The following is a 13,139-nucleotide window of genomic DNA, read 5'->3' as shown; positions in this document are numbered from 1 at the left end:
GGTAAATGAATTAGGGAATGGTCTTCATGAGGTGAGTGACATGCTCTGACCCGTGTTTAGATATTACATGTGAATGACTGTGTGAAGATCAGGTAGCATGATGACTTACTGGTGCTGGGAAGAACATTTGGTAAGCTTTTGAAATAATGCAAGCCAAACTGGGCAATAGGAGGAAAGATACAAAGGAAGGGACAAATAGAAGGAATTTGTGAAGCTAGCAGATGGTAAATGTAATGTGTGAATGTGGACGGTGGTACAAATTTGTCAGGTATAGCTGTCCAACACATTCCTTACACGTTGGTCGTTCACAACGTCCTGGGGGAACCAGAAGCCTGCCTTTCAGCAGCCCTTGCAGGTAAGGTGTGGGCATGTTGCCTATGATCCACCAATCAAATGGACACACATAAGACTTCTGTTTCGAAATGCGCACCATGAGGAAGCAGCTGACCAAAGATGGTTGTCCTCTGTCAGGTGTGGAATCTGGGGGGCCAGCAGTAGAAGAGCTTCTTTCGCAGCATTTTGGGGTTAACCACACAGGATTAGCATGGGCTCCAGTGTTGGCTCTAAATAGTAGAGGCAGCCTTTCCCAGAGCAGATCCCACAGTGTGGACGAGCGCTGATACTTTCCCCACCTTCAGAACAGTCCAGTCTAGCTCTCTGGGTCTGTGAGCTCTCTAATATCTTTTAGTACATCTCTGTACTGGTAAAATCAGCCAGAGTAGCTTCTGGGTTTTGCTACAAGAACCCTGATGAACCCAGGAGGTGGTGAGGGAGAGGGAATATTCTAAGATTATTCCACGGAGGTACTGACCCATGCAATTGATTGGGTAATAATGCTGATATCTAAGAAGGAAGAAGTATTCCTCCCTTTAAATATCTAACAGGGTTTATGGGGAGAACTGTGGTATGTTGAATTGTGCTCATTGTCCTCTGAGATGCTGGAGGAATATTCATGTAGAGCTAGTCACAAGTTCTGCCCTGGAGCCTCAGAGAAAGATGAGGGTTAGAAATGCTGCGTAAGTGATGTTTTTGCAGAGGGAGCAGGTGAAGGAAGGAGGAAAAGACAGGCACCCTCCAGAACAGTGCTTTCCAGTGGGAATGTAATGTGAGCCAGGTCTTTAATTTTAAATTTTGTACAAGTAACAGTTAAAAACAAAAGTAGGAAGAAACAGGTGAAATACATTTTAATGATGAATAGTTGAAGGGGAATAAGAGGAACTAGCTTTGACTTATAAAGTAAGTCATGGGAATGTAATGTGTAGCCTAGAGAATATAACCAATGATATTGTAATGACTTTGTATGGTGACAGATAATTAGTAGACTTATTGTTGTGCTATTTTGTAAGATATGTAAATATCAAATTATTACTTTGTGTATGTGAAACTGTTGTTATACTGTATGTCAACTATACTTCGGTTAAAAAAATAAAAAGAAAATACGGGGAGGAAAAAATAGTTGAGTGAAAAGAGGAAAGGGAATAAGGAAACTTGATTTTGAAAACTAACTCATTTATTTAGAGATGCTCTCCATTTTTGAAAACCCGCCTGTTGGCATTCAGAACATTTCTTTTTTATGTGCCCTGTAGCGGTTTGACAGCAAAACCCAAAGGGGTTGAAATAACTGCATGAAAGTGAACAATGATTAATTGACCATCTCAAACCTAATATTTTTTCAGTAAACTCTGCAGTGAAGGATACAGAAATATGAAATGTGGATTGATACTGCCATTCTCTAGTCTGTCTTCCTTTGACTCATTCACTTAGGAGATGGTTTTTGAGTGTTAGCTCTGCACCAGGTGCTGCTGCTCTGGTCTGGGTCCTGTAGACGCAGCAGTGAGCAAAGCAGACAGAAACCCCCGCTCACACGAAGCTTCTCTAACCAGGGTGGGAAGTAGTGGGCAGTGCAACAACAACAAAAAGGAAACAAATGCACTGTATAGTTTTTCAGATAAAAAAACAATAGGCAAGGAGAAATAGGGAGCATAGTAGGTGCATGTTATTTTTCACAGTGTTCTCAAAGAAGTCCTCACTTAGAAGCCATACGTGAGCAGACTCGCAGGCAGGGAGGGAGGAGCCATGCAGGTATGTCAGGGGAGGAGTGTGACTAAAGGAGTGCAGAGCCCCCAGGTGGGAAGAGCTGGCGTGTCTGAGAAAAGGTAGGGGAAGTGGACGCTGGTAGGAATTACAGTCTGGAAGATGGAGGAGGATGGGAGGATGTGGGTATGGAGCTAGTTTTTTAAGGCTCTTGTCAAATAGTACAACTTTCACTCTAATAATGAGAAGAGAAATCATCAGAGAGTTTGAAAAAGGAGAGACAGCATCTGCACAGACATTAAATGGCTCAGCCTGACTGCTACATTGAGAACAGCTGCGGGGGTGCGGAGGGAGCCCGAAACAGGACAAGGATAGAGCAGGGAGACTAGTTAAGAGGCTGGTGGAAAAATCCAATTGTTGATGGTAACTGTTCTAGAAGCAATTTGTGAGGAAACCAAATCTCCTGTGTTGCCTGAGAGATAGATATGTGACTGATCGTACAGATATCAACGTGGAAGGGTTGTCAGGTAGAGAATTGAGCCCTGAACTTTGTTAGAAAACCGAGAAATTTTTCTCTGAGAAAATCTTAGTTGAGAACCAAGACATTTGAGAGCTGAAGTTTGCATATGAAATCCAGAAGAAGCAAACCTACAGAAAGTAGCAGAGTGGTTATACATGGCTGAGAGAAATGGCAAGTGGCCTCTCATGGACAAAAGGTTTCTTTCTGGAGTGACAAAAATGTTCCAAAATTCACTATGTGTTCTGGCTTCACAGCTATGAATATGCTAAAACCATTGATTGAATCATATACTTTAAATGAGCCAATTGTATGATATGTTAGTTCTATGTCAGTGAAGCTGTTTTCAAAAGAGACAAGGGAGTAGCCTTGTGAGACGTGGAAAGATGCTGCAAGTACTTCCAGGGTGGAGCCTTCAGGTTTGCCGATTGAGCGGATGTGGCTTGCGAGAGGTAAAAGGAGTGAAAGGGTAAATCTTTAAGCTTAACTCAAGGATGGAATTGAAGAAAGATTATGGAACAGGCAGGTGTGGGGGCAGTTTAGGAATTCTGTTTGGATCATGTTAGACATCATAAAAATGTGCAGTAGGGAGATGCACATATTGTAAAAAGATATATAAAAATAGAAACTTTTGGTTATGTAAGATTAGTCCTATTTCATGGTTACTTAATCAGTATGATTAATGCTGTGCTGTGATTAATACATAGAATTGAAATGATGATGTACATAAAATTGATTATAAAACACTTGTCATAATGAGTACTAAAATACTTTTGCATTAGCAGAGCAGTGGGGAAAGAGGCAGCAGACAAGGAAAGCTGGGAAATTTTATCAGTTTCATTATTGGCTAGTTGCTGTTATTTTGCATGTTTATCATGTAATGTCAAAAGTCCTCAACCTCTTGAATGTAACTCCTAGCTTCCTAATCCATAGATGGATTTTATTTACTTTTTTTATCTCCCACATACTCTCTGGTTTTCTCTCCCAATCACATCAGCTTCACCGATTTTTTCCCAAGCCTTCCTGAAACAGTTGCGTCAACACTCCGCCTGGCTCATGCGCCACATACGCGTGGGAGCACGGAGACTGCCCAGCCGGACTGTGTATTGTGATGCCTGCCTACTAAATCAGAACTGTTGTCTGTCTCTCCTTTACTCAAAACAGACTGAACCATCACAATGCGTAGTTGTCAACTAATCAGCCACACCCTTCACATAACATAATTCGATATGAATGTATAAAAAATGTTTTAACTTTTAAAAAATCTACAGAGCCAACATATGTGTAAATATGAGTTGTCATATGCATTTTTTCCTTTAAGACTTTTCTTTTTCTTAGAAGAAAGTAAGAGTTAATGCCCGCCCCCTTTGTGCCTTTGTGCCTTTTCAGAGAAGAGAGTGAGAGTGTGCTGACGCTGAAAGGCCTGACGCCCACGGGCATGCTCCCCAGCGGAGTGCTCTCTGGAGGGAAGCAGACCCTGCAAAGCGGTAAGCAGGCCCCTTGCTCTGGCCGTGCTGGGGGCATCTCAGCTGCATTGTTCCAGCCTTGACTTCCATTCATTTAAGCTCTGTCTTAGTCACTGCTCAAAGAAGGGCTCAAAGCCCACATCCACTTGACCAGCCCTGTCCAACACAGCGGCTCCCTCGGTGGCCTGAATGGAGTCTCGACCCCACCCCGCACCCCCTCATTCACGTGTTAACCAAAGCACAGGCTCGCTGCAGGACAGTTCATTTAGACTGTCTAGGTGCCCAATAGGTTTGGCTACTTCCAGTGGATCAGTTGCTAAACAAACTTTTAGTTACATTTTACTAAATGTTCTGGTTATCTATTCGATGGATGAAACACACCACAGATATACACATACAGACATATATATATATCCCTCAGTCTAGATTTCCGTGGAAAATGGAGGAAGAATATAAAAAGGATAATTTCATTATCCACTTGAATGGAAATACATGTCATGTATGTCTTTTCTTTGATTTATACTCCTAAAACAGAGTAAAACCATGTTTTTACTTCTGCAAAAAAAGAAAAACACTTCCTTTAAGCCAAAGATTTTGTATTGAAATCTGTAGCTTTCTGGATGCGTGCTTTCCAGTAAAACTTTCCTGATGATGGAAACTCCTGTATCTGTACAGAAGCCACTGGCACCATAGGGTTTCGACCACTTGAAATACAGCCGATACACCTGAGAAACTCGGTGTTTTATCTAATTTTTAGTAATTTGACTTAAATAGTCACTTGTGGCTAATGTCTACCCTATTAGATGGTACAGTACTATGTACAGTACTATATACTGTTTTACTTCTGTTACTTTTGTTCTGTTAGCTATTTTAACTAATATCATTAATTAGAGTCCAATTTTAATAATACTTTATGGAAATGTTGCTATTAAATTAGAATTTAACAGGAAAGAATGAAAACAAAAATACACTATAACATTTTGAAAATAATCTCAGCCTCTTTCTTATTTTACTATATCTTTCCCTAAGTCTGTTTTGTGTTTTTTTTTTTTCCTATCCCTATCTCAATTGAGAAGGTTCAGGTGTTCTTACAGTTACATTATTTAGATACACCTACGTAGACAGTAATATTCAACTTGATGTATATGGTACTACTAAATAACTGCATCTAGCAGAATCATTCTAGTTTTCTTTATTTTTATGTGAATTTATTCCAAAATCACTATCTTTAAGTTTCCACAAAAGAGAATTTTCTAAATGATGGAAGGAAAATGTATAATATTAAAGCAAAGTCCCTTTTTATAGCTAAAGAATGATTTAATAACCTTTTTAAAAAAAAACACAGAATTCTTCCCACTACAGTAAACGTGCTCTCTACAACATTAGCATAAATGGATCACTTAAATGCACAAAATGCACAGCTTCCTAAGTGACTGAAACCTGCGTAGTTTTTGATAAGCACGTTTTCAGGTGCTGCAGGTGTGTTATCAGAAGCTATGGCCGCACCTGTTCTAGGAGAATACATTTAATAATGGGCAGTACATGTTTCTGATATGTCGGTGCTGGTGTGGTTTTATGTATTTTGCTTTACTTTTAAACTTAAGTTATTTAAGTTGTTATAATCTTTTGGGGTTTTTTTGAAATTTTCACTGGTATTATAACTTACATTATTCAGTTTCCTTTTCTGTTAACTTTATTTTAAAATCCATTGTTTGCATTATTCTGTGTCAAACACACACACAGTGAACATGAGAACTGGAACCTCATTAGTCCTAAGGATTTGCAAAACTCGGTGTATATTTTAAAGCATATATATTAATACAGTTTCAAAATCCGTTGTCTGACACTCTTCAGTTGTCTAAATAGAGAAACTACTTAGAGTTTTACGATGTACTGTCCATGGCGGACTTCAGAATGCACTGTAAGTAAATTGTGGTGCACTTTGGCAGTTGCCCTAGTTTTAAAACCTTAAGTTATAAGAAATGTGCATGTTAAAGTAAAAAGGTAGAATTTTAATAGGAATGTTTTAGAAGTGATCATTGAGAAGTTTTGCACTTTAGCACTTAATTAGGAAAATATCAACTACCATTGTAACACAGGTTCACACACCTGTACAGTGAGAGAATAGAGATCCTCACTTTATTATAAAAGTTGCTGATAAAGCAACGGGTTTTTTAAGTTTTACCTCTGAAGTATCCTGATGTTACAGTATTTAGGCTGCCTTTTCTTTAAAATGCCGATAGAATTATTGCTGCTATTAGCATGTGACCACTTGATTGTAACTTTTTAAGAATTTTATTCCCAGAAATGATATTTCAATAAGAAACACTGAATTCAAATCTGATTGCCTGATAAAAGAAGTCCAGACTGCATCATAGCCTTTCCTTTCTCTTGTCCGCTCACCACTGTGATCGTTCTGGGTGTTGGTCTGTACAGAGTCACGTGCGTTTTCATCCGAAGACATGGTGATTTAATTCTTCCTCTAATGGCCCTTCTTTGCCCCCACCCTCAGCTTTTCATGAAGTAGGAAACTGGGCTGTTTAGTACTAAATAGCGTGAATTACCCCATTGACATTATGGCACTGCCTCGAGTTCTACCATTTTTCTGGTATTTTAAAACTATAAATCACTAAGCATAGCAGTGGTTTTATTGAAATTTCTGTGAGTCACATGCACATTTTAGACTGACCTAGTTTCTTACCAATTTGATCCTAGTGAAAGAAAACTTTTCTGAGTATTTCCCTAAAGGATCATTTTGCCGTTTGTTTAGTGAGAAAAACCCATGCAAAGGTGTATGCATCTCACGAATTAAACTTATCATTTTGTGGTGTTTTTTTCCTTTCTTTTTAGCCTTTCTGTTCTGTTGTCTACGCCAGTATCCAGCACTCACAGGAACATGAATTCTCTTAGCTCCCTTGATCGTCATTGATTTGTTCTTAGAGTTAAAAATCCTCTGCTCATTTTTCTCATTCATTTTACACCCCCTTTCTTCTCTTCAGCTACTGTTGAGGCTATTGAGGCTGATGAAGGTAAATTGGCCAGTCCCCTTTCTGTTGTACCTGCAACAGATAAGGGCTCTGCTGGGTGTATTCATTTTTTTTTTATTTTGCTGTAGCTTGTACAGAGTGTGTGGGTGTTGGGCTAACAGTTGTGGCTCAGTATTAACCAAAATGTTCTTGCTTTAAAGGGGAAAATGTCCTTTTATGGTTTGTTTGTTTGTTTTTTTTTCCCTTAAAGCTATGTATGACTTTTGTACACAATGAATCTAGGATAATCACAGAAAACAAAAGGATTATATATCTTGAATGATGTGGGGTGGGGGTTATGGCAGCTGTTTTGACAAATAATGCACAAAACTATATTCTTAGAGCTGAACCATGTCCCTCCCTCAAATCACTTTCAGTCAGCACTGAAAAGGAGAGAATAAAAATAGCTCTATGAATTCTGGTCTTCAGAAGAAAAAAACCCGTTCATTTGAATAATGCTTTGTTCTAGTCAACACTAATTTACGTCTCTGAACAATATCCCAACATGTGACAGCTGTGTGCGAGACACAGCTCTACTCCTCTTATCCAACTCCTACCGTCTGGTATTTGTAGTGCAGTTAGCACCAGCAACGTGGCCGCGGGCATGGCCGGCAGCAAGCACGGTGGTAACTGAGTAATCCCTGATTTGATTTACGTTTCCCGAGTGTCTGCTTCGCACCAGGCACTCTGCTAGGTGCTGCACCTGTCTCCCACCAGCTGTTCTCTGGCACTGCTCAAGGACGGTAGAGTTGACCCCTTAGCAATTACTTTTGAAATGAGTGCTTTTTAAATATATAGTTATACGAGAACTACATATCAGATAGTTTTTTTATATTATACATACCATACCCTCTGGAAATTGTAAAAAAGAATAATTTGATGTTCCCCTTTAAAACAAAATTCTTCAGTTGTATTTTGTTCTTGCAAGACCACTTTTTCTTTTCCCCCAAATTGTGTGCATACAGTCCTTTGGCGTGATGTTAAAAAGTGCCACTTTAGACTCTTTAATTTGTACATGATTTGGATGCGGTAGGGGAAATGATAGCAACTGTAAGAGAAAATACAACTGCTTCCTAAATAGCGGTGAATAAACTGCTATTTATGTGGGAATTCTCTATTCCTCTTGGCAAATTCTAATCTGCAGTGTGCATTCTTGTTGGTAGTTTGGCTGTTTTCTGTGGTTTCTGTGACTCTGTGTTGTGTGAAGTATACTACCAATGTAAACTGCTAATACCCATTGTCTGACCAGCAACTACAGCAGAGCACGTTCTTCCATACTGGGTAGACAAAGGTGATTAGAAATGGAGCCCCATTCCGAACACGTCCGTTGTTCCACTAGAGTTTTTCACTTCTATGCTCCCATCTTATTGGCTTTTAAAACGCAGAGATTCCACTTTTATCACTGAAATTTAATAAAGTAACTCCTTAAATTACCATGATGATGAACTTTTTATATGTATTAATTCTGATGAGATGGTATTCATAGTAGCTTAGAAAAAAAGGAACAGAGGACCACTTTGTACAATCGTTTTGTCCCTCAAAATAACTTAGTTTTCAGGGTGGGTGCTCATGAGACAGCTCTATTATTTTGCAATTTATTACTCAATTAGAGAAGAATTAAGAAGCTTTGCTTTGGGCCTTGGTCTTTCCCCATTTCCCCATCTCGTTCCTCTCATAGTTGACTAATCACCATGATGCTAACCTTTAAAATGCAGAGGGGAAAACATGCTATTTCTCATCATTTAATAAGTTTAGAAGCAACTGTACATATATTTAAGAATCTCACCCATACTAATCAAAGGCACGGCACATTTGTGTAAGAGTGGCTGGCAAAGTTTCCGATTGAAACAGCTTTCCTTTTTTTCCCAGATAAGGTGGGAAGGATAAAGGTACCGTAAAACTTGGCCTTAACCTGCTGTGGAGACACAGCCCCGTTCAGCATTGGTGATTGGCCCCTCAATATCTGGCTTGCACTTCACGGGGAGTAAAGCAAACTGATGTCATTGGTTCCCCATTTACGGACTTTACTTCAGCTTACCTATTGGTGTGCTCACTGATGAACTCATTGAGTTTCTTGAACAAATGACTAATCTATCTCTGGAGCACATTAAAGGTGTGCTTCCTTTTTAACTGTGAAGTTAAAAAACAAAAAACAAATAACAAACGCTCCCCCTTTGAGACTTCATGTTTTCATTGAATAGGGCCAAGCCAATTGTATGTTCTTGCCTCTGAAGGTAGCTTCTTTGCTACCATTCCTTTGCTAAAATTGTGAAAGGCATTTCCTCAGTGTTATTCTTGGATCATCACTTATGTCTACATTGGTCTACCAAGGACGCTTTTCTGTGATTTAGGCAAAAATGGATGCCATATGAACATCAGTTTGGCCTGTTCTCTGCTGAAGAGCAGAGGAAGTTTCCTACCCAAGATCAGTGACCTGATCTTGATTTTTCTGAGATTCCCTCCCCTTGTCACCCACTCTACGTGCTCCCAACGTTGAGTGTAGAAGTGGGGGCTTTTAATTTTATTGCGTTCATGCCATTTTGGAGCTGTTTGTCAGGGAAGTCTTTCTGGGATTCTGAGATGGCATGGAAATGCCCCAGGTTAATTCCTTTTATCTCCTTTTAGCTTCTGCTCTAAGCTTTATACCGGAATTTCAGGTATAACTGCCTCAGCGATTCTACTGAATTTGCCATGTCTAGCAGAATGGAATAGTACAAGGGTTATATTCCAGTCTGTCTAAATCAGGGTGTTTGGTGCTGTAATCCAGTTAATGACGTGGCCAGTCGATGCTGTTCTGGGTCTGGAGACCTGTCCCTGGTAGCAACTTTCCTCTTTTCATACGCACCTCGGATTTTGTTGATCTAAGCTTTCCTGAAGGCAACAGAAGTGTGTACCGTCTTACTAACTTGAAGAGGACATTTTGGTTGGCAAGAGACATTGGCGGTTTTGAACCCTTTCGGTTCTCCTCGGGTGTGGTAAGCAGTGTGTTGTGTTGTGCTCAGGTCCCGTCACTTGTTCCCTGCTAAAGGATCCCCTCTCTCACTGCAGAATCTCTCACTCCCTGGTGCAGCAGCTGTGCCCTTTGTCTTCCTCCGGCTAACCCAAAGTTTCTTTTTTTTAATGATTTTGTGTTTAGCTATCAAAGGATTTTCACCACAACATAAGATCACCAGCTTCGAGGAGGCCAAGGGCTTAGACCGAATTAACGAGAGGATGCCGCCTCGCAGAGACGCCCTGCCCTCTGATGCCAACCTCAACTCCATCAACAAGGCTCTTGCCTCAGAGACTAACGGCACGGACAGCAATGGCAGTAACAGCAGCAACATTCAGTGACCGCTTCTTGTTCACTCTTTTCCTTTTGTCTTTCTTTTCTTTCTCTCTTTCTTTTTTTATTTTATTTTATTATTATTTTTTTTGAGCTGCAGCTGCAGGGCATGGTGGGTTGCTGCATATTATCGGCAGTTGTATGTTCTTGCCTCTGAAGGTAGCTTATTTGCTGTGGGGGCCAGCAGTTGGATTCAGTTTACACTATCATTGAAAAAGGCGGAGAGAAAATGAACTGTGTTTTGGTGAGGGCGGTGATTAAACACGTCTTTGGGGTATGCCTTTTAAAAATACAGGAAAAACAAATTTAAAAAGAAAGCTAACGCTAGTTCATACTGCAGTGTTAGGGAATGAACAATGTTTTCCTACCACGTTGGGGACTCCCAGATAGGTTCATGGAAGGTCTTTTATTATGTTACTGGACAAGAAAACTTTGTCTAATTTCTTACTCTATTGTACGTTTACAGTTGCAGCACTAAAAATGAATGACATCAAACATTTTTAACAAAATGATGTACAAACTAAATAAGGACTATTTATTGATAATGTTTTGCTACTCTTGTCAGATAATGGCTATAAAATGAATTAGGCAGACTTAAAAAAATAGAAAAAGAAAAAAAAAAGAATGTTGCAAATTTGTTAAAATGCCAAAAAAGACAGTTTAATTTTGTACAGATTATGCTTACCTCAGGTTTCTTTAGTGTGCTTGAATGCCCTTCTTTCAGTATAACACTTATTAATTTAGCAGTGAATATCTTTTCGTTTCTTTTCTTTAAGTTTTAAAAAACTGGAATTATCACATCTATCTCTTTTTTTTGCTGTTTATATTTAGGGGTTTTGTTGATAAATCAAGTCTTGGTTGTGGCTTGCTGAATTAAATATTTATGAGTGGTGCATTTTAAGTATAGTGAACAAGACACCATATTAAGTACAGTGATAAAGCATCTATATTCTGTAAAAAAAAAAATCTGCCTATGCATGTTTTTTAAGAAAAAAAAATGGCTGTATCGGCCTGTATGGGACTGTAATGCGCTTAGTGGTCTGACATATACTGGAAATGTATGTATACTGGCGTACTTTATATTCTCTAAAATGCTTAATGCCTTTGAAATTTTGTAATCAAAAAAGCTTTGAAAAAATCTAAAGGGGAGAGTATTCTTAAAAGTTTTTAACATAAGCTTGTCAGTGCACATATAGATGGTTAGCATGTTTAGCAACCTTGTGAAATTTAAATAAGTTTGTAGTTACATGTGAAACTCTAAATGCATGGTAACTGTTAATGTCATAATGGTTTAGTTATTTTGTTCTGTTCTGTCATGTGCCACAAACGACATACTTTTTTCACTTTTTTCCCTTTGTATATCAGTTACGGGTTACAACTGGTTCATTCTGAAAACAACAACAAAAATCCATTCATATTTTTTAACAATTGTATAAGTGCCCAAGTAATTCACTAGAGCCTAAAGCCTTGCCTTTGTAATTTGACTTCTGAAATGTTGGCAATCAAAGCATGCACTTGTAACAATGAAAAAGAAACAGCATTTTATATTACTACTCAATAAAATGTGCATGAACTTACAGAACTCTCACCCTTTCACTGAGTCTGCTGAAGGGATTGCTGTGCACAGCCACCACGCTGTCTTCCAGGCGCCACCACAGAGTCGCTCTGACGGGCTGCCCCAAGGGCCTCGTGACCTAAGGTGTGGTGTCTGCTTCTGCTGCGAGGACCTTGGTGGATTTGTGTCTCAGATCAGATAAGAAATATATTTAAAGAGCAAATGCCATCTTCTGGCTCCCTCGAGTGTGGGAGCCAGTTAAGAAACCAGAGCATTCCTTTATATTGTGGAAAAAACTTGTTATCAGGTATGTCAGTTGTATTGGATGCCCGATCTGCTAAAGCAAAAAGAACTGAGCTACTATGTGTGTTTTCATCACAGAAGAGAGTTGCATTTGTATTGATAAACAGTTTGTATCCGGGCGCTTCAGCTAATCTCTAATCACCAGAAGATTTACAATACACCCAATTTCAGTTTGTTTCTAACATTGTTCATTTTCAGTGCACTCTGTTTTATGTAATAAAGTATGCCTATCATATTAAATAAGACAATTAGTGATGTAGTGTACCAGAACAAAGATGTTCTAGATATGTTCTCTGACACAGACTATCCCAAATTTATTTTAATGAATCCAAACATCTTTTTTTCTTGTGGATATTTTTCTGCCCTAAAAAAATGGCGTCCAAGGAAAATAATTTAGATGCAATTTATTAGACTGATGTGAAAGAAATGATAATTCCTAGTACCAAGGTATTTACTTTCTTATATCTGCAGAGAAAATATCCTGACCAAAAAAAAATTGTTTTTTTGGATTCCTTTCTTTTACAAATTGTGCTGAGGCAACTATGGCATAGAAATAAACATTTGACATTAAAATAATCAGTTGATGTGAGTATTGCTTGGTCTTTCTGGTCAGTAATTAGGAAAGTAATACTGTATATTTTTCCATAGTAATTTTACCAAAGAAGGCAATGTAGAAATGAAATGAAGTGATTTTCCCAAAAGGTACAACACTGCCAGATGATCCGTTATTAGGTCTGTCTCCTTCACTTTGGGAGAAACTGTTGAATTCTTGAATGGTTTATGCCAGTGCACCTTCCGCCACACACACACACACACACACACACACACACACACACAGAAACAACCTTGGTACCCTGGCCCTCCTTTACCCACCTCCTTTACCCCGAGGTGTCCTGCCTCTCGTGGGCTTCAA

General features: G+C 39.1%; 1 protein-coding gene across 2 annotated transcripts in view; it reads left to right on the top strand.

Annotated features, from left to right (window-relative positions):
- Nucleotides 1-12,802, top strand: part of PPP3CA (protein phosphatase 3 catalytic subunit alpha) — a 306,638-nt gene extending 293,836 nt beyond the window's left edge. The window contains exons 12-14 of one of the 2 annotated variants that reach the window (XM_037036241.1): nt 3,941-4,038; nt 7,017-7,046; nt 10,180-12,802. In XM_037036241.1, the coding sequence (XP_036892136.1) occupies nt 3,941-4,038; nt 7,017-7,046; nt 10,180-10,376 (325 nt within the window). In that variant the 3' untranslated portion in view covers nt 10,377-12,802. The remainder of the gene's footprint in view (nt 1-3,940; nt 4,039-7,016; nt 7,047-10,179) is intronic. The other variant, XM_037036242.1, reaches the window with a different exon arrangement.
- The last annotated feature ends 337 nt before the right edge of the window (nt 12,803-13,139 follow it).

This window comes from Sturnira hondurensis, unplaced genomic scaffold (genome assembly GCF_014824575.4).
Source record: "Sturnira hondurensis isolate 20B ecotype Veracruz unplaced genomic scaffold, ASM1482457v3 Scaffold0022707, whole genome shotgun sequence".
NCBI classification, from domain to species: Eukaryota; Metazoa; Chordata; class Mammalia; order Chiroptera; family Phyllostomidae; genus Sturnira; species Sturnira hondurensis.
Note: the sequence above shows the minus strand (reverse complement) of the source record. Positions and strands in the feature narration are given on the sequence as shown.